Raw genomic sequence first — 23,203 nt, 5'->3', positions numbered from 1 at the left:
AAAAATTGGTATTTTTGCATTTGTCAAAAACATTCTATAAGAAAATATGTTGTAGATTAAAGGGATGATAACAATTCCTCTATATGCTTGATCAGTTCTATTCTATTCTAATCCTTATCCCAAAGGGGGTGTCAGAACGAGGATGGATTTTGCTAATCTTATTTCATCTTTTTTTATTTTGCCTCGATTATGTATATATAATATTACTTAACATATATTTAAACTATATAAAATCTATTTTTTTTAATACTTATCTTATTAATATCAAAGTCATGCGACTTTGTCCCTCTTCATTTCCATCCTTAGGAGATTAACATTAAAAATTAAAAAAAAAAAATTAGAAGTTGGAGGATAAAATAGGAAGTAGAACAGAGAAACCAAAAATAGAAGTTGGATCATGATAGTAAAACACACCGTCAGTTGTTAAAGGAGAATCAAACATTTCCTGTCTTTCTGTCTGTCTACAGCATAAGGAAGAAGAAAAGCAAATAGCTACTACAGTTGTAGAAAGAAAAATTATTTAAAAAAAAAAAAAAAAAGTAAACAAACAGAAACAGAGGGCGCCCTTAGATTTGGTTGAGAATCACTCGCCAGAGGAGAAAGGGGGACAATTGTTTTCACGAAAAGGAGATTAAAAATTCCTTAGACGCAATCCAAACATGCCATTTTTGAGGTCTATACAACCTTTTCTTTTCTTTTCTTTTTCAAGAATTTTTATGAAGGAAAATTTTGGAAGGAAAGTGACGGAAACTGTTTTTTTTTTTTTCTTAGGAACCAAACAAAGCTGGATCTTTCTTAATTTTCTAAATTCATTTTTTGTTTCAGTTATCTGATATTGAAATTGGAATATTTATATTCTGTGCAGGACCGTAAGGCCAAAAATTCTTGGACTAATAAGAGTTTTGCTTCAGAGATCTCTGCTTGGACGTGCATAAATGCAATTCTCTGCATACCTTCCGCCTTGCCTCTCTCAGCTTTTTGCTTGCATGGGGTCACTTCTCTCTCTCTCTCTCTCTCTCTCTCTCTCTTCATCATAATTCTAGGCCCTGTTTGGATACTGAGAAAAACAGAGGAAAAGAAGAAGAAAAAAATCCAGGAATTTTGAGATTTCGGGTCTATACATATTCATTGTTTGTGATCCGAAGGGAAAAAAAGAACTTAAGTTGAAAGCAGGTTTAATAACTTTTGAATTTTTGCTTGCAGAGAAAATATATGAAAATTAAAGGAAAGGAAAAAAAATCCTTCAAATTTGAGAAAAATATAAGAATCTCTGCTCTGCTTGAGATAGTTTTGCAAATTTTGGTATACTGTGAGATTACAAACAGGAAATATATAAGATTTGAGATTCTAACTTGTTTTGTTTTCCTTAGCTTTCTTGTAGTTTACAATCAAAAAAAGGGAAAACTTTCTTGTAGCTTATAGTTGCTTTGTTGGTTAAGGAATCTTGAGGACTTGTGTTTGCTTGTTCAGAAAGCAAACTTTGAGAGTTAGTGAACAGGGAAACATGTTGGGGAGGACCTTTTTTGTGGTTTGTTAATTCTTTTCTTGGAGTTTTGGGAAGTTGTTTAGTCTATATAGATATGATTTATATTATTTGTATTAGGTATTGGGGGATCCTATAGCAATAGCAGCTATGTATTCTAGGTGTTGTTTGATAGCCAAATCGGAGAGATGCTTTGGGAAGAAACCCTGCTGTTCATTTTTAGTGCTTTCAGGAGCGTATTTGCGCGCTCTTGTGCTTTTGATCAAGGAAAAGTTCAAGGCTAAATGGAAGGCTCTAGCGTAAGGGAAAAGAAATTTTTATTTTTCCTTCTTTTTTAGTTTGCATAGAAAATAGAAATGAAAAAACCTGTTGCTTAAATTGGGAATATTTAGCTCAGGCAATGATTGTTCTCAATTTTTTTTTTAAATTTCAAATGCTAGATTGAGAGTTGAGTTGATACTTGGTTTTAATCAATTTTGTGGTTAAAACCTGATTTGCAACAGAGCAGAGGCTGCCTTGGATGCTATACTAAACCCACACCAATGGGTGAACCATCACAGGGGCTGAGAAGTCATGGTATATATGCGAGGAGAAATAATGTATCAGATGATTTCTGGAGTAGCAGCACTTTTGAAATGGACAACAGTGCAGGTCAATCCCAGAGAAGCATCACATCAATTGGCACCTCAAACCAAGCCCCCTTTGATCAACAGAGTTTTGATGGTAGTGTAAGCAACCCATCTGAATTTGTAAATCATGGTAAGTTCATACTTTGTTAACTTTTTCTATTCAGTATTCACAATAAGTCAATAACTGATTGGTGTGTTAACTAATTTCTACACTGCTTATGTTCTTGAATTTACTAATTGGAATATATTGTTGCTTGTATGATTAGTATTTTTTCCAATCCCCTAGCTTGGGGCTAGAGGGCTCTAACAATCTTGCTAAGACTAGTGAGTATGGGATCCCTTCAGATGTAATTCGTTGATGTATAGTTCAGCCATCTCAACTTTGCACCAATCTTTTCAAATTTAATAACGCCTTGGGACACAACCTTGTTCAACTGCCTAAAGTGGCTTCTGCACCAGATGTGGTTATCATATGAGTACTGCTATCTGCTCTGACCCTCTCTTTTATAATTAGAAAAGGTACCATGATAAATGTTCTGGCAAGCATGGAGCTCCTAAGCCATTTACTACTTTACTTTTTTTTGTTCATTTTATTTTCTTTTTTAATTACCTGACTTCTCTGCAATTTCTGTATCTCCTTCGGTGCTCGTTAGACAATCTAATGAGTAATGATCTGTATGAATGTACTCTGGACCTACACAATTGACACAATGAATGGCCTTGGTGTAATATAGTAGGTTATGTAGCCTTACTGATGATGCTTTCTCTTTTGAGAAAAAAGAATGAAAGAACAGACATTTTTTAACCATTAATCCTCTCTTTCTCAAGCCAACTCTTTTACATAATGAAAACTTTGATGGATGCAGGACTTATTCTCTGGAACCAGACAAGGCAGCAATGGCTTGGAAACAAAAGGTCGCAGAGCCATCCACAAGTTCGAGAACCCAGAATAAGGTGAATAACTTCAACTGATATTGATATTGATATTGGAGTATTCTGCTCCTGTTGTCATGCTAGTATGTGTATAATGGCCACCCAAAAATGAAAAAATAAAAAAGAAAAGTCTTAATTTCCTGGTGTCTCTAGCCAAAAGAAAGAACCTCCTAATTTGTCAAGAGTATCTGCACCCACCCCCTCCAAAAAAAAGAAGAAGAAGAAGAAGAAGAAGCTAAAAAAGAGATTAATTCTTTCCTAGTATAATTTGATTGGGTTTACTGACCTGATGAAGTTAGCTTCTATGTTTTATTAACTTGTACATTATTATAATTCTTTCTCTTGCACATATGTGCAATTTCTTTATGGAAATATTTTGCCTGCAATACTCACAATCCGGCAGCTTGAGCAAGCCTTGGTCAAGTGTTCTGTTGTTTAACTTTAACTTCTTTAATTGGTGCCTATTTTCTATCTATATGATTCAACCATTATGTTTCTGCAGTTGGAATGCAACTTATGACAGTCTACTTTCAACCAAAAAGCCTTTCCGACAGCCCATCCCCCTTCGTGTAAGTTGAAAGAGACTAGGTTGTTTCCTTTGTTGTTATTGCTCATACAAGATAGTACACAATTCCTGACTATTCAATGGATTTTAAATGACAGGAGATGGTAGAATTCCTTGTAGATATCTGGGACCAGGACGGTTTGTATGACTGAGCATGCAAAATTGGAAAGCTTTTAAAATTTTCAATCCTTTCTTTCTTACTTTTCTTTTAGTCCACATTTGTATTGATTATGTGTCTAGTGCTAAGGTAGTGTATTTTCAATTTGTATTGATTATTGTTCCCCTTCTCTGCTTAGGTCCCTTATGGGTGGACCAGACAAAATGTATTATTGCAGGGTGTTTTAAATAAAAATGACCACTTGCAATGGGACCATATATACATCACCTACAATGTAATAATATGCAATCCCTGCAATGTGTCTAAGTTTGCCCAATTAAAACTTGACACACTAATTAGAATGCCATCTCAACTCCACATCAGTCTATTGGTGATGGAACTCCCAAAATCTTTCTCAGTTGACACTAGTGTTCTGTCAATTATCACCAACATCTCAAGCATTTAGGAAATTGTGGTGATTTGCCAAATGCCGGTCACAATGCAGATATCAAACCAAAGAAAAACCAAAATAGCGAAAGAGATTTTTATATCTCTTACTGTTGTGGGTCCAGCCTTCATGACAGCCCATTCAATGGGTTTGTGGTAGTGTGGCCGGCCAGCCACATGTCAAGTATTATAATTCAAGTTGAGTTTGGCATACTATTCAATTTGGGTTAGGAATTGAGTGTTCTTATCTAGGATAGCAAAGGCTGTAGATTCTATTTATAAAGCCGCATGCATGTTTTACAAATAAGAGAAGAGAGCAGCCAATGGCTGAAAAAAAAAAAAAAAAAAGTGCATATCAGTTTTTGCAGCCACAGAAAAAAGAAAAAGTGTAGTGTGGGTAAGGGCAAAGAAAACAATAAGATAATTTTTTTAGCGGCGACTGAGACACATACACAAGAGAAAATAAATTTGGAATTTTCTCTGAAAGAAAGATTTTTTAGGTGCTACAGCTATAGAAAGTTGTCTTAAATCAATGTGAGTGACGATCTCGGACTAGTTTGTGACCTATCAAGTGCCATAAGAGTTTCCAATGTCCCAACAAGTGGTACTAAAACTTGGTTGATGTAGTGGGTGTTTTTTTAAGATGGATGAATGGTACAGGACTATGATTAAATTGATGAGTCCAAGTTATCATATTTAGAAACCTAATATAGAGGATCTACTTTATTGTAAGGATTTATATGATCCTATTGAAGGTGATACGACCAAACCAAAGGATAAATATGATGAGTAGGAAAACTATTGGGTTCATTTGTCAATGGGTTGATGATTGTGTATTTCATCACATCGCAAGTGAGACTAATGCTCAGACACTTTCGAAATATTGGAGAGTTTGTATTAGCGAAAAGACTACTAGAATAAGGTATTTTTATTAAGAAGTTTGTGAATTTAAAGTTTAAGAATGGACGATCTGTTGCCGAGTGTTTGAGTGAATTTCATACTTTGGTGAATCAATTGACTACAGGTGAAGATGGCATTAGATGGTGAATTGTAGGTGCTGTTACTATTAAGCAATCTTCTAGACAGTAGGGAAATGTTGGTCGTATCACTGAAATAACCTTACCCCTAATAGTGTTGCCGCTAACCGTTGTGAAAGATAGCTTGTTGTACAAAGAAAATCGAAGAAAAGATGCGGTGGAGTCGAGTGTACAAGATCAAGCTCTTGTCAGAAAGAACATGGTAGAAGTAAAAGTAGAAGACCTAATGATTGGGTTAAATTCAATGATAGATGATAATCAAGAGATAGATTTCAATTTAAAGAGATTGGAGAATATTTCCATTGTGAATGATAAGCCAAAAATGTATTAACCCCTTGTGATAAATTAACCGATTAATTAGTCAAGTTAATTAATTAATCTAATTAACATGCAAACGCGTGATAGTATAAACAAATCACCAACAAAGTTAATATACAATGGAAAATAAAGTTGACACGGTGATTTGTTTACGAATGGGAAAAACCTTCAAGTCAAAAACTTCACCAGGTGATTTTAAAGTCACCACTCCCGATAATCCACTATTATCACAACAAGCGGTTACAAGTAAAGGAATTTTAGTACCTTATACCAATCTACAATTGAACCCTTATCCCAATACACAATTGGACTTGTTCTGTAGTAACAATCTATCATTTTAATGCACGGCTTTCAGTACGTGACTAACTAATCAATGCGGGGATCCCAGTACGCAACTTACTCACCAACTTGAGAAAGATGTTGGTTGCAAAGTTCTTTAGTTCGTCAACACGATGAAGATCACGAAGCTCTTTGGTCACAAAATCCAATGGCATACAAATGCAGTAGCTTCTTCAAGAGAAAGATGAACTAGGGCAAATTCTGTCTCCAGTCACAATTTGAATGAACAAAACTTTGCTTCACACTAGCGCAACCTTTGACGACCCTTAAAATAATCATTATATATGTTTAGGGTTGTGAGAAAAAAAAAGCTTAAACATGTACACACAGAGTAGAATGAAATCAGATTTGAAAAACTGATTTTTATAAATCTCGATAGATAGGGTATCTATCAAGCAGCTATCGAGCATCGGGCTAAAGCAGCCTTTTAAACCTCGATAGATGCCATCTGTCAAGCTAGCTGTCGAGCTTTAAAATCTAGCACTTTTCTTCACTTATTTCTTGGACAGATTTGCATGGCTTCAATACTTGAAATTGAACTCTTGTTTCTTAAAGTATTAAACACATCCTAGATCTACCCAATTACAAGTAAAGTGCGTTTAGTCGAAGGATTAGCCAATTCTAAATGACATATGTTCCTAACATCATTCATATATGTCTTAACAATCTCCTCATTTGGCAATCTGTGACAAAACCACAACAAACAAATGAACATATGAGAGAAGTCATAAATCACTCAACTCATACTCACTTGTTGAATACAATAAAATCTATCCTAACACAAACTTTTGAAAACTTTACAAGAAGAGAGTTCATGGCAAGAGAGACTTTGACAACCTGTATTTCTGAAACACTTTAAACAAAACTCATGACAGCATTTTATTGTGAAATAGAAATAAAAGATTGCACAAGTAATAAGAAGCATGTGCATAAAGAGAGAAAAGAAACAACATATGAAGAGATAGGTGAAAGAAAGTAATAACAACCTTAATATATATCAAAAATAGTATAAGGTTTGCTATCACAATGCAAAAACAATGTATCTAAAAAGAAAGAAAAAAAAAAAGATACAAAGAGTCCTTACTACATCCCTCAAAAATAAAACAATAAGCACTCCCCCTAACAAAAACATCTCCTACACTCCTATACTAACTCTCTCCCTGAGTACATGACTACTTTCATACCCAAAACTACTCCCCCTTTTTTGTCACGAATGACAAAGGGTAAGTCACTGAGAAGCAGTCATCTCCTCGTCACCGGAAAAGCTAGCACCATCATCCTTACCAGCATCACCAACATCACTACCGGAGTCACCATTGTCGCCCTCGTCCTCAGATGCCTCTGGAGAAGGAGTGGGAGAAGCTACAAAGCCACCTATGACAGCCTGTCATCGTGTTATACGACTAACACGAGTGTTCACTTAATACAAGTGTATCAAGGCGAGCATCCATGCGCTCAAGCTGTGCCATGATGGCCTCAAGAGTCACACCACCTGCGGAAGAGGAAGGTATGGAGGTGGATGGAGTTGAAGAAGCTAGAGGAGTCGTCGTCTCCGTCCGTGGCCGCTTCGGTCGAAGCTAGGCCTCACTCCATCGAGCGGTTGCCACATCTATGGCATATATGACGAAGAAATGGTCTGACTCAGGTTAGGAGACAGAAAAGTGGTGAATGATCCGCGTGATAGCAGAAGAAAAAATGAGTTTATCACGGGTCGATGTATCCCTATATACATTTATAAGGGAGAGAATGAAGTGAGAAAGAAAGTCTATAGTAAGGTCTTTTAAGAGAGATAACAAAAATCGAGCACGAGGCTCTGTGATAGAGTTATAGTGAGACAATGGATGGAGAACGAATGTCATCACCATGTTAAGGAACCTCAGACCTTTAGCAAAGGTCGAGCAGTGAGTGTTTTGATGACCACCCTAAGAAGGAGTCTCACAAAACAGACACATGAGTTCTTCTTTAGACACAGTCTTAAGACAATCACAGTTGGGGTAGTTAGGATGCACTACCTTCGGTACATGTAGCACATTGAATATAAGATCTGGAGTGACTACAATGCGCGTACCTTGAACACGAGTGATGAAATGAGGTACAAAGAAATCAAATCCGTGCATATTGGAGTAAAATTCTTGTATGATCACGAAGGGACAAGTGACCAAGACATCACACAATGACTCCCAACCCATACTGTGGATGACAATAGGAATGTCAGTATTGGAAAAGTCCGATAGGATGACTTGGCATTCTGAATGAATGCCTCGTCCAGAGAAATTCTCCGACAAGTCCTTACGGTCTTTATCATCACGGAATCTGACATGTGAGGGGGTAGAATCAGAAGTAGATGCCCCAGAACGAAGAGGGTTCTGGGACGAAGTGGACATACGGTTAGGTGCCATAGAGCAACTAACTAAGAGAGAGAGAGAAAGAGAGAGGCAAGCAGAAAAGCACCAAACACAATTAATATAAAAAAGATGGTAAAAGGAGGTACATATGAATGAAAAATGCATGAACATGTGACATGCAACAATAAAAACATCATGGGCTCAGCCCAATTCAAACCTACCAGCACACATCATTGCAACAAAGTAAACATATATCTAAAATGCATGAATCTTTGTTAAAATGCAAATGTGATGCAATACATGAACTTTTTAAGATCATTTGAACAAAACTCATCCCAAAAATTTCACAAAAACTTCATCAATTTTCAAAAACCCAAAACCCTAGATCTATATGAATGAAATGCATGAATAAGAGGGAAAAAAAGATCTTACTAGAGAGAAGAAGATCAATCTAGGCCGAAAAACACTTGGGTATGAGGTTTGGAGAAAGAGAAAAGTGTTTGGGAAGAGGGAGAGACGTTTTATGTCAAGAGAGATCGAAGTGAAATGAAAGAAAAACGCACTGAGGGATATATATATATATATATATAATTCATAAAGCTTGATGGATCGAGAGGTGTCGAGCTTTAAAATTCGACAGATAGAGCTATTGAGAAGCTATCGAAAGGTGTCAATAGTAAAAGAACCTCGATGGATCAAGATGCTATCGAGGAGACAGAAACTTTCTCGATGGATGGAGAAGCTGTCGAGCAGTTATCGAGACAAATTCTTAAAAACTTCAATAGATCGAAATTGCGATAGCAGCTATTGAGAAAGGAAGCTTAAGAGCTCAATAGATAGCCTAGCTGTCAAGAGGTATCGAGAAGCTATCAAGATTGCTCAGAAACAGTTTTTAAAAGAAGAGAAAAATATAGACACAAATGCAATCAAACATGCTACTCATCCAAGGATCCAAACAACATTTTAAGCTCTCAAAAATATCTCTCAACAAAAAAAATGTCAAGCATATAGATCCAAAACACATACACACACACACACACATAACAAATCTAACCACTTTTATATTTCAAAAACAAGTTAAGACAGTTTAGTGAGCATACATTAACATTTATATTCCTTGTGATGGCCAAATCACATTGTACCTACACATGTATCAAAGGAAGCAAAGAATATTGCGTGTTATGTGTGAAAAATTTCGCAAGATTACATAAGTGTCTACATGTTATGACGATTTAAAATAAGAGCAAATCAATTTAACTCACACACAATCAAAACTGCTTGATGGGAACTATCACCTTCAAGGTACATCCTATAACTCTCACATCTCCTAGAAGACACACTTGCAATCATATACAAAGTATATTGATTCTTTTTGCTTTTATTTTTCTTTACATATTTTCTTTTAAGCATATCATGCATGGGCATATAAGAGAGAGAAAAGAAATACCCAATTATGTTTAGCTTTTGACATTGCACTTCTGCTATGCCGAAGCATACAGATGTCATTTCATAATTGGCGGGCAACAGTGGTCAGATGGTTATTTATGCCTGATGACGTCTATGTCGTCAATCAAGTGGGTTCGTCTAGATGGTGTTGGACCCTCGTCACTGCTCCTGCAAAATGGGTTTAAGGCTTTCCTGTGATGGTCACTGGTGTGGCACCTGCCACAACGTTTTCGATGCCAAAGTTAGCATGTAGAAATCTTTTGAGAGAAAATGAGAAACGTAAAAGTATTTCCTTGGGTAAGAATTCAGTACCTTTTGTGCCTCTAATAAGTGTGTATATATAGTTTCGTGGTTTTTAGCCGTTGAGGCCTTGATTGTGGTTTTAATACTCTTCTTGTAATGTTTTAGGGTTTATTAATGTAGGTCTTGATGAGGCTCCAACGATCTGACAGCTAGCCAGTAACTGTTCTGGGGCATTGAATCTTCTTATTAATGACTTTTCTGCCCTCATCCATGCCGCTTTGCAAGTGGACGAAGTTGTTTCGTGAGGTCGTCCAAAGAAGGTGGTTTCGTCAGTCCCATAAATGCCTTTCTCTTGGGATTTTCTAGTCCTACCCGTCAAAAAGAGTGATACGAGTATTAAGTATGAGAAATTACTTAATCTTACTCATCACAAACACAAACCACAAAGCTCACTTGTTTAGTTGTGCATAAAAATGCTTATCTAAGCTCACTTGTTTAGAAAACTTTATTTTAATGGCCATTCAAGGTACACAAGTACCAATGTACACAAACACACTATTTTTGTATTTTTCTGATTTTTCAATTTTTTTATTTTTTATGAAAAACAAAATAAAGTAAAACTGAAAACGAACAAACAAAAACATGTTAAACAAAGTAAAGCATAAAATTAGACTGACTCAAAATAAGAAAGCAAAACACACAAGTAATCCAATCAAAAAAATAGAGGGAGAAAGAGAAAAGTGACAAAATCACTTCGAGCCTTTTTCCTTCCACACCTTGAAGAATCTTTCCGTTTAGCAAACCCTTGAACCTGCAGTGAGGGGGAAGAATTGCAACAGTTTAAGTTCGAAAGAAACATGAGGGTCTTGAGTAGATCTCCAAGAGGAGCAAGAAAGGATGGAAACTGATTTTGGTTTCCCGATGAGATCATACTATTGCTCTGTTGAGTGACTAACCTCTTGTAGCAATTTGGTCGAGTATCTCCGGTTACTCTACAGTGATGGCAGAGATGCTGCTTCTTCTATTTAGGCTTTTAGGTATTGCCCTTCTTAGCCCTAGGGTTCTTAGTCTCTTTCTCAACAGGCTTAAGGAGTGCTCCTAAGATAGATTTACCTTTGTATATGTTCTCACTAGCTAAAACAGTTTTAACATCAGTGTTCTTAGATTCAACATTGTTAGCAGGAGAAATAAAAACAGTAGTACTAGAGGAAGCAATATTAGGAGAAGAGAACTCATACCCTAAACTAGTTCGATCAGAAGCAAATTTCTGGGTGCTAAGCATCTCATCAAGTTTTGCACTTGAAGTCCTTTCCAACTAAGCTTTAACTTGGAACAGCTCTGCCTCAAGCTTCTTGGTCTTTTCAGCCAAGAAATTATTCTCAAATCTCAATGCTCCAATAGTTTGATTAGCTTCATCAAACTTTATGGAGATTTCTTCTCGTTCAAGCTCCACATCATTAAACTTCTTAGTAGCCAACCTATAAAATTTCTCATGCTTTTCGGAGACTTTGTACAATTTTGCATAGGCTATGTGGATGTCATCTTACTTATCCATCTTTTCAAACTTAGACTCCACAAAGTCCTCTTCTTTATCCACATCTTCAATAATCCCCTCCGTAAGATTGACAGTGGCAGTGAAAGCATTCAGGATTCTATCATCCTCATTTTCCAAATCATCCTCAAGTTCGGTGTCGCTTAATGTAACAACAAGTGCCTTGCTTTTCCTAATGGTCTTGAGATATGTAGGGGCACTCCTGTTTCATGTGTCTAAAGCCTTGACACCTGAAACATTTAGGTCCTAAGGAAACAGTGTACTGACTGCCATCCCTAGCATCCTTTTTCCCTTTGTCTTGGCTCTTGAACTGAGACGAACTGGACTGCTTGCGATCTTTGTCAAATCCTTTAGCATTGGCATTCTTCATAAACTTTTTGAAATGCCTTGTGATATAGGATTTCATCTTAGAATCTTCATCATCAAAAGAATCATCTGCGTCACTGCTTTTAGCCTTCAATGCCATGCTTTTTCCTTTACTTGATTTCCTGATTCTTGTCAAGCCCAACTCATAGGCTTGCAAATTACCAACCAGCTCTGTCAAAGGAATTTTATAAATATCCTTTGATTCCTCAATTGCGGTGATCTTGGCATGGAATCTCTCGAGTAAAAATCTAAGCACCTTTCTAACAATTTTGGGTTCGAGAATGATTTCCCCAAGATTAAAGGCTGAGTTCACTATGTCCTTGAGCTTGGCATAGAACTCATCGAACGACTCATCCTCCTCCATCTTGGTCTCTTCGAAGCTTGTAGTAAGTCTTTGAAGTTTCGAATCTTTGGCAGTCTTGGTTTCCTCAAAGGTTGTTTGGAGAATGGTCCAAGCTTCCTTGGCAGTTTCAGTAGAGGATATTTTCTTAAACTTCTCATTTGTGACCGCATTGAATAACGCATTCAATGCCCTGCTGTTGAAGTTAGCCACCTTGATCTTAGCATCATCCCAATCAGCCAATGCTTCCTTTGGCTTGATCCAGCCTATCTCCACAACTTGCCACACCTTTTCATCTAATGACTACAAGAAAGCTCTCATGCTTACTTTCCAGAATGCATAATTAGTGCTATCAAATAAAGGAGGTATAATAAAATACTATCCTCTATCCATGGCAACAGGGGTCAATGGATCATATAGTAAAGATTAACCCTAATTAGAGTATGTCTACTTTGATACCATTTGATAGGCTAAGAATGTATTAACCCCTTGCGATAAATTAACCGATTAATTAGCCAAGTTAATTAATTAATCCAATTAACATGCAAAATGCATGATAGCACAAACAAATCACCAACTAAGTTAATATGCAGCGAAAAATAAAATTGATATAGTGATTTGTTTACAAATGGGAAAAACCTCCAAGGCAAAATTTCCACTGGGTGATTTTAAGGTCACCACTCCAGCGAATCCACTATTATCACAACAAGCGGTTACAAGTAAAGAAATTCTAATACCTTATATCAACCTACAGTTGAACCCTTATCCCAATACACAATTGGACTTGTTCTGTAGTGACAATCTCTCATTTTAATGCACAGCTCCCAGTACGTGACTAACCAATCGATGCGTGGAACCTAGTACGCGACTTACTCACTAACTCGAGAAAGATGTTGGCTGCAAAGTTCTTCAGTTCATCAACACGATGAAGATCACAAAACTCCTTGGTCACAAAACCCAACGGTGTACAAACGCAGTACCTTCTTCAAAAGAGAGATGAACTAGGGAAAATTGTGTCTCCGGTTACAATTTGAATGAACAAAATTTTGCTTCACACTCGCGCAACCTTTGACGGCTCTTAAAATAATCCTTATATATGTTTAGGGTTGTGAGAAAGGAAAGCCTAAACATGTATACACGGATTAGAATGAAATCAGATCTAAAAAATTGATTTTCATAAATCTCAATAGATAGGGTATCTATCAAGCAGCTGTCAAGCATCGGGCTAAAGCAACCTTTTAAACCTCGATAAATGTTATCTGTCAAGCTTTAAAATTCAGCACTCTTCTTCACTTGTTTCCTAGATAGATTTGCATGGCTTCAATACTTGGACTTGAACTCTTATTCCTTGAAATATTAAACACATCCTAGATATACCCAATTACAAGTAAAGTGCGTTTTCTCGAAGGATTAGCCAATTCTAAATGACATATGTTTCTAGCATCATTCACATATGTCCTAACAGTGAAGAAAATGATCATATAAAGGTATTGGAAAAGAGAATTGACTAACGGCAAAGATGAAAGAATGATAATGAGAAGAATATTATAACTACTATGATTGTTGAGGAAGTTATGGTACTTTATGTTGAAAAGAAAAGTGTAAGCATGTTGTCAATAATGATGTTGAATGGGTTGTTAATTCGGCAATCTCCCACCATGTTATGATAGTGCTAGAAATGAGTGAGCGGCTTGTCATGAAGAATATAGAGAGGCTAAGCCATCTACAATTGATAATGATGAAGTGAAAGATTCAAAGGGTCTTGAGTAGTGCATGGGAGCAACTTCTTCCACTAGAGATTTTTGAACCTCAAGAGAGGTAATCTACTGAAGAATATCAAATATTGAGTTTCGAGAATATTTTTGGGCTTCTAACGAGGGAGGCTAGGGAATTGGATTAAGGATATTTAATGTGAGATTAATTCTTGAGAATGAAAGGCATTGAATTTGATGAAGTTTTCTTAGTGTTAATGAAAATATTATAGAAGTTTGTGTTTTGCATTGGCTTGATCGAACTGGATTCGAATCGAAGAGTGAGATTGAAGATCTCTTTCTACCGTAGGCTAGAGGAAGAGATTATTGTGGGTCCAGCCCACGTGACAACCTATTCAATGGCCTTGTATTCTAATTCAAGCCGAGTTAGGAATGAGAGTGTTCCCAGAATAGCAAAGTCGGTAAGTTCTCCACGTGCGTGTTTCACAAATAAGAGGAGAACAGCCTGCCTAGCAAGGCGTGCCACATCAGGGAGAGTGAAACAGATTTTGCAGGATGAGAAAAAAGAAAGAGTGCAGTGTAAGAGAGCAAAGAAAATAATGGGATTTTTTTAGCCGTAAGACATACATAAAGTAAGATAAATTTATAGTTTTCTCTAGAAATATATATATATATATATATATATATATGTGTGTATAGATGTGCAACGTCCACAACATTTTTATAATATTTTTACAACAAATCATAGGTGGTTAGTTGTTATTGATTCAAATTTGAACCTAACACTAAGATTACTTTTTTGCCCCAACAATAACAACCAGTAACATCCTGCCACTTAGGATTTGTTGTAAAAATATTGTAAAAATGTTGTGGACATATCATTTCTCATATATATATATATATATATATATATATATATATATATATTTTTTGGTACTATATATACAACTGTAGAGAGTTGAATTCAAAATAAATGAAGATCTCAGACTGGGTTGTGACCCAATAAGAGATATCATAGCTTCAATTGTCCCAACGTACAAATCAATGCTCCACCTTGATAAAGATAAAGGATTTTGCAAGTGCAAAAACCTTAAATTAGCAAGAATAATCAACCATAGATAACAACCAAAAGCACCAAATTCACGAGTCAAATCTTAGACCAACTACATAAGATTCAAATACTAGACATGTGGTTGGCTCGCCTACATAAGATTCAACCTGTGGGACTCTGTTCAACTACTGATCCTCTTCCCCCCTCAGAGAGTTTGAATTTGGAAACAAATGAAAACATATAAAGGGCAGTTCTGAAGCTATTGATCGAGTTAGTCAATTTAGACATTTAACATAAAATCTATGGCAATATCATATTGCCACCAAGTGCCTAATGGCTCGTGCAACATTTCTGATATTTCTAACCTAAATATTTAGAGTTTAAATCCTTTCACTCCTAACTATTTAATTATTAAAATAAAAAGTATCTTATTGTCACCATTGCCATATATGGGTTAACCACATTACCATATATTCTAGTCATGAATCCCATAAATAACGAATCAAGCATGGTAATATATCATATTCCCTATAAATTAATGTAATCTTTGTCATATCGAGCGAACTAAACATGCACTTAAAATAAAGTGAAGTGGAGATGGTATGACATTATAAAATTTCTTTTTTCCAAGAATGAATAAACAAAAAGACATAGTTTTTGCATGTATTTTGATTTTTTTTAACAATAAAATAATAAAATATCACTCACTTAGTTAGGAGCAATTGTAAAAAAAAAAAAATGTTGAGAGCAGAAAAGAAAAAGGAACATCGAAAAAGTAGATGCAAATGTATCTAGCCTAAGCCACCAAAATGGAACCAACCTATTACCTATGTGACTAAAGCAATGTGTATCACGTTGATTACCAAAATCAACTCATGGGTCATGCATATCATATGTGTTATTTAAGAACCAATAATTTAATTGTAAACCTATCTATACTTGGTGTGAAACCGCGTTCTAATTTCAACTTTCCTTCATGCTTCCTTAATGGGTAACTAGCAACTGCTCCATTTTCCTTTGCGTGATAGCTATGTCACATTGTCACAAGTTGTGACGTTAAATTTGGCGATGATATTTTATTTTTTTGCCTTAGCTCTAGTCCAAAATGAACAAAATCCTCATGGGCCATACTTTTGATACTTTTGCAGATAAGATAACATATATATGGGGCAGCCCCATTATAGATGTTCAAGTTCAACCTCCATTCCTCCACCACTCAAAATGCACTAAATAGTTTATTATATCACAAAACACAAACTCTACATTATAACATTAGTCATTAAGAAAATCAATGTGATGATGCCTTGTGTGCGTTTAGCCTAAAGTTTCTTTTTTGTTATATCTCTTTTTCCCCACCTATTTGGACTTGTTAGGAGAATCCTAAACTTTTTATGCATTGGTTAGATGTTCCGTCAACATTATTAATGCTTAGAAGATTTTTTTAAATCTCGTGTACCTTCACAAATGAGTGTTCATTTCCTACTAATGATTATTAGTGGATCACATCTCTCTCGTTTAACTTTTTCGAAGCAGTAAAATTACTTTTTCGAAGGAGTAAGACTTAGGAAGAGAATATTGTTTGTGTTTTATTGACGGATGCAACTATATATTTAAATTTAATCAAAAAAACCTAATGTATTATAACTGAGAAATTGTATCTAAGTTTTACTTAATAAGACTCAATTTATATCCTCTAGAAACAACTATTTCTGTAATTCCAAAATAACATGACCTGAGATGAGTACAAACAAAGAGAAAAAAAAAATTCTTATTTTCGAACACTTAAAATTAAAACTAAAAAAAAAAAAGGCTAGAGGAGTGTAAACTAGTGATCCTACTTTTGCTAAATCAAATAAAGGTTGTAAAACTATCTCCCTTCCCTCCCCCCCCCCCCCAAAAAAAAAAGGAAGAATAAAAAACTAAGATAGGTTATACATAACAAATGAGCGAGCCACCGTTTCATGCTTTGCACTCATACTAAGATTATTTCAATTGAAATATCAATTTAATTAAAATTAATGGGTGTTCTGTTCTATTTTTTTGACATTTTGTGGTTTGTCAAGAAAAGTATCAACAGAGCTTAAGTTGTAGGTATGAGTCATGATTTCAAAATGGGATACTTAATTATTTATTAACTATTCTGTGTCTTTTACTCTTTTCACCTCATAAAAAACAAAACAAAACAATCCTGCGTCTTTTTATATCCCTTGCTTGCGAACTGCATTCGTTATATCATTGTCAGCCAATAGCTTACACAACTGCAATACTACAATGCTGCTTTGTTGCACTTATATTTACCTTGTCTTCGTATTGTTATATTTTTTTGGGTAAAGGATTCCAATTTAATCTTCTAATTCATTTTCATTCTTAATTTTTTTTTAAGAAAAATTTTCATTCTTAATTAGATGTGAGACACCTGACTTTTCTTTTCATTTTTTTTAGTATAAAGGCAAGTGACATTTATTGAGTTTTCTATACATGTCTTACATCAAAATAAAAATTTGAAGGGATTGAAAGATTCATAGATAGCTAGTATAAATTCGTGCATCAAATAAAATACAGTGAATATAATGTACTTCAATTACAATTATTAGTGTGTAGGAAGAAATGCAATCATCTCCTAGCAAATATTGAAGAGATGGTATTGTTGAAAATGCGATCATATTCGTTATGTAATTGAAATTGCACAAATGTGTACCATCATTAAAATAATTCATTCTTTTAATAATTTGATAATTATAAGAATGAAGAAAGAGAATTTGAACCCTTGATATTTTCATTAATAACATCAGTAGTTACCAGCTAAGTTACAATGTTCTTCACTAAAATTAGTCAAATCTAAATCCTAACATAAATACATAAATAAATAACATCCCAACAATGAATGATTCAAAACTCCCATACAAATTTATATATATATATATATATATATATATATATAATTCAAAACTATAATTAAGAATCTTATGGTATAATAATAATAATAATTAGTCTCATCACACGCACTGCATATCTACATGGGGCTCTATTTTTTTTGGTTTAATGCCATAATTTTATATTCATCACAATTTGAGGATTGAGTGTATTTGAACTACTTGATTTTAGGTATATGAACTACTCTTTTGACCCCTACATAGAGGTTTAACTGAACCAGACTGAGTTTAGAATTAGAATTTATGCTTGGCAAGGAGTTAGGTATCCAAGCATGCCTAATCTAATGGATCAGCTTACACTTTTACCTCTTAGTCATATTCTGATAAGGGTTTCCCTAAAAAGGATACCTCCTTTTTTTTTTTAATTGGAAAAAAGGACCCCACCTAAACATGCACAATATCTTTAAATGAAGAAATTTAAACAATCACATAAAGGCTCACATAAAAACATACATCAGGATGAGTATTCCTAATTTTGAGGTTGTTAAGTCCTTTAAGTTGAGCTAAATAATGCTTAAATAGGCTAAGAAAATCATAATACAAGGAGAATTTTCGTGTGGAAAAAAATCCATAAGTTAGGATTTTGATTAACCGCCTTTTTTCAACCCTTAAACTTTGGAAGTTGGAGATCTTTGTGAAATTCAATTTTTTAGCCCTTTGAATTATCTTTCGAAATAAATTTGAATCGCCTCAATTCAATAATTGGACTGGAAGTTATGTGCAAAATAATAAGACCGTCGCAAGTTAGAATCCTAATCTAAATTTAATTTGAATTTTATGCAATTTCCTATGATTTCTTATTACATTTTGGCTCAAATTGAATTGGGCTGACCTTCTTTAGTTTCATTAAATTCATTTTAAAAATTTAGTCCATTAGTCATTATCTTTAAACAAATCTACTTGTCCCTTTCTTGATAAATTTTGCTAAAATTACTTTCATTCTCCTTCAAAAAAGACATATTCATACATTATAAACTCATTTTAAGGAAAAAAAATTATTTAACATTAATCAATCCAAACCAAATATAAAATGAATGAATAAAAATAATATAAGTATTACAATGTTTTATAATAATGATATAAACATGCAAAATTAAGGTATTAACAATCTTCAATATATCCCCTCAAAAAAAAATCTCCAATATAACAACTTGGGTTGCTTGGCATTGGCTTGAGCTCATACCATAGTCTTCACGACAACAGTTGGCTCCAAAAATTCTTTTTAGAGTGGTCATTAAATATAATTAAATTAAAAAAATTATTAACAATAAAATTTGAATATATTAACATCACAAAAAAAAAAAAAAAACATTTTCAAATACATAAAGTTTTAAAATTTCCTTTCACGAGTTTCTATCTTTTGAAATCATCATGTGATATGATAGTTTCACTATCATTATTATCAGCTACATCTTTTTCAATGTACACAACCAAGCAATTATTAAATTACTGATCTCTCATCCAATTATTAACATATTGCCTAAATAAGTACTAATATAAATAAAATGCATTATCTTTTTGAAAAAATATATCATACAAATCTAACAAATTCGACCAAAGACTAAAGCAAGCACTAACATACTAGCTATTTAAAAAGTGTGCATTTTTTAATATAAAAAAAAATAGCGATTTTAAAATATGTCATTTGAAAACACAATACATTTTAAAAATCACAATTAAACGTTTGAATTGAGTTTTTAGGCTAATATGTTTGTTTGGGCAATTTTTGATAAGTGTTATATTCACAACATTTTTACAACACTTTCACAACAAAGCCTAGATAATAAGTTTTTACTGGTTCTAATTTGAATTTACCACTTAAATTATTTTTTTGTTTACCAATAACAACTTACTATTTTGGATTTGTTACAAAAATATTGCAAAAAATATTGTGAACATTGCATTTCTTGCAATTTTTTTGTTCAACATTCAACAAACTAAAATTTTGAAGAGGTTGAATTTTATTTTTAATGGGCTTAATTTTTATTAAGGGTGTTTAAGTTTTTTTTTAGGGTGGTCAAGTTTTTTTTTTAGGGTGGTCCAAAGACCCATATTAATTTAAAATTAAAAAAATTTTAAGGATTCATGAGCTCTTTAGTCTTTAGAATTTTTTCGATGGATGGATTGAGTATATATTGGCTTAGTAAGTAGTGTTTGTTCTTTGAACTTGGAACTTGTATATTTCTTTTTAATTTTTTAGCTATTTGAAAGTGTGGTTTTCAATGTTAATATTTAAAATTTTGTTTGAGAGATGGAAATTGTAGACTATAGTCAAGTTGAATAAAGAAAACATGTAGGGTTCCCAATTGTGTGAAAGAAGTAGAAGAATATATACAACTTGAAACACCAGACGTGGTCTTAAAAGGAGGTTTGCCAGAGACCATACACACTATGGCCCATGCTTGTTATAGGAATTCGTACATCCCTTTCTTATACTTAATGCAAGTTCCTTGTATACAGATCCCCTTGCCTTGCCAGCTCGCCTCTCTTTTTCTCTCCCCATATGAAATAATCACAAGTTGATGTTTTAAAATGGAATTCAAAGAACAAATTGGCTATATATATATAAATATATATATATATATATATATATACATATGTCCAGCATCAAGACAGCCGTAACTCCCTAACTCTTTCTGGTATATGATAATTAAGGTTTCCCTAGCTAAAACCTGTACCTTTTTTTTTAATTTTGATTTCCTAAAAGTAACAAAAGAATTAATTAATAGTTGTTCTTGTTTACCCTCCACACCTTACAATGTGTCTTCCCTTGAAATGTTGGAAGAAAAGGAGAGTCATAAGTCAACCAAACCTCATTTACAGATTAGAATGAAGCTGAATTCAACCTAGTAGATCGAATAGATGATTACTTAATTTGTTGTGTGAAATATATGGGTCATGATATATCATGCTCTAAAGGAAACTCTTGTTTGGGTATTTTGTCTATTGTTGAATTTAATGATTATATTCTTTTACTTTGTTTGATATTTAACAGGTTTCAAACTTTTGGAGGTGAGTGAATTATAAAATTACATTGTTAAATAAATTTGAGGAGATATAGAAAATATTGTAACGAGTGGAAGCATAAATAAATAAATAAAATATATATATATATATAGACACACACGAGAATTGCATAATTCGATTTTAAGTTTTTAACAACTTATGTTCATAAAAGAAACTTTTTATATTTTTTATATATGAGTAAAGTACAATTTTTATATTAATGAACTCAATATAAGTATTTATATGAGCACATTATCTATGATTAATAGACTTGCTTGCACATCAACTAGCTAGGATCGACTGGACTTGATATATCTCTAATTAACATACCTAATTTATCATAGTGCAACATGAATGCCAATCCAATAGCTGATCTTTTTATTGGTATACGAGAACTTGGATTCATCTCCATCATGCGTGTTTCATGGCCCAACTAATAATAAACCATGGTTCATATATGGTTCACACGCCAAATCCAAAAGAACATGCTGTGATCAGAGATAACTTTATATGATAAAGAACATATAATTTTTCTTAAAAAATCTTTGTTTAACGAAGTAATGTAAATTATATAATAATAGTAATAATGGAACCGGCCCACTCGTCCTGGTTGTTTATTATTTATGTTAGAATATGCATTAATTAATTGTTGGCGGAAAAAGCGTGGATTTAGATCCTAGGACATGCATGGGTTGCACCTGCACAGCTGGAGGAAGAGGAACTGTCAAAACTCATTAGAAAATATAGAAATTGTACGTTGTGAGAGTCTTTAAGGTTTTACGTTAGCAACTGGTGGTATATAACATATACTATATATTTATAATCAAATGCATACCATCATCATGCGGTTTATTGGGGGGGAATGTATCAGGAATAAATAGTTCTTCATATGAATCGGATACACGTGCAGCTCCTAAATTGTTCTGCTTTTTAAACGTTGAATATCATCAAGTTGGGATAAGGAATGTACCTCCTTTTTTATTAATGAAACGTACTGGGAGAATCTTAAAGTATAAGAAAAAGGGTTATTTGAAATCGCTCAACTTTGGGAGATCAGGAAGAAGAGGTGTATGTTGCTCAAGTTAATAGAAAAGACATACTACCTACGGGCATATATTAACGTAAATTTATTTGTACTTCTTTGTTGCGGTAGAAAAATATTGTAATTAATTATTACGATATAAATGATGTTAACAAAATATGTAACATAAATCTTATATATTGATGTATTTTTGTTTATCAATAAAAAAAATTTTAAATGATATTTACTTTTTTTTAATAGAATGATAGAATTTCAATTTATAGTGTCTATTTTATCCTTTTTATTGTTAAGACAAAATAACAATTTTTTTTTTTTTGTAAACGGCTAATTTGAATTCTATTTTTTTTATTCAACAATAACAAAAATTTTTTTTTGAATTAAACTTATTGAAACTCACTATGAACTCACTATTTATATTTACAAGATCAAAGTTTAAAAAGATCACATTAACATTTTTCTTATTTGTAAAGAGAGAACTGGAACCCCAATGCAATGTTAGAAAATGTAATGAATATCTAAATTTTGTTTATGTAAAATATGTGTGATATTTTACTAAAACTTGTCATGAGAGTGCACAATAAACAATACTTGTAAGTACTCTTTAGTTAATATATAAATCATCCATTTTACGGATTAAAAAAAAAAATTTGTTATTTTAATATGGAAAATATTAACAAATAATTTTAGGGTATTGGTTAATAATTTTTTAAAAAAAATTTATGAAAAAAAATGTAATTAATATTTTAATACTTTTTTTATTTCTTATAAAAATAATACCAAAATTTTCCTAAAATAATTCTTAACTATTGCTCTAAATAATTCTAAAGACATTGTTACGATCCTTTTAACATTTATGTTATGACTAATGAGTTATAACTTTTACGTGATAATTGGAGTCCGCGTGAAAGGACCAGAAGGTGGTACGAATACTACGAATACAAGTAAGTATCCAGTAGTGCATGAACATTGCTGCAAAATCAAAAATGTAATAATGTGGCCCCCACAAAACGCTCACATGCATTTAATTAGGTAGATTATTAAGACTTGACCTTTATTTAAAGGAAACTTCGTAGACTGTGCTCGTGCATGAATTTCCTCTTCTTTTTTATTCTTGCTCATGGTTCCCGTACATGCATCTGCCACTGCCTCGTCACCTCCGTTACAGGGAAAATCAACTCGGATCAAACTATGAAAAGGCATTATTTAAGTTTGTTTTTTAATGTATAGTTTTGTCATTTATTTATAATGCAACTAGTGTGGTGTCTTTCATAACTATTTATCCTTTTATCCCTTTTGAGTTTGAAATTATTTTCATCTTG

At 33.5% G+C, this 23,203-nt stretch overlaps 1 protein-coding gene across 4 annotated transcripts; it reads left to right on the top strand.

Annotated features, from left to right (window-relative positions):
• Window positions 1-350: 350 nt before the first annotated feature.
• On the top strand, window positions 351-3,994 carry LOC142621570 (uncharacterized). Of its 4 annotated transcripts, none has more exons than XM_075794862.1 (6): window positions 351-673; window positions 866-991; window positions 1,992-2,242; window positions 2,979-3,066; window positions 3,548-3,614; window positions 3,709-3,994. In XM_075794862.1, exons 2-6 carry the CDS (start codon window positions 936-938, stop codon window positions 3,760-3,762), a joined length of 516 nt encoding a protein of 171 aa, XP_075650977.1. In that variant the 5' UTR covers window positions 351-673; window positions 866-935; the 3' UTR covers window positions 3,763-3,994. The 4 variants fall into 4 exon arrangements, with proteins under 4 accessions (XP_075650977.1, XP_075650979.1, XP_075650976.1 ...); XM_075794864.1 differs by having other exon boundaries at window positions 354-673; window positions 1,987-2,242; XM_075794861.1 differs by lacking the exons at window positions 351-673; window positions 866-991 and adding an exon at window positions 1,002-1,782.
• Window positions 3,995-23,203: the final 19,209 nt, after the last annotated feature.

This window comes from Castanea sativa, chromosome 1, assembly GCF_040712315.1.
Source record: "Castanea sativa cultivar Marrone di Chiusa Pesio chromosome 1, ASM4071231v1".
Lineage (NCBI taxonomy): Eukaryota > Viridiplantae > Streptophyta > Magnoliopsida > Fagales > Fagaceae > Castanea > Castanea sativa.
The sequence above is the reverse complement of the archived record's forward strand: the minus strand, read 5'-3'. Positions and strand labels throughout refer to the sequence as shown.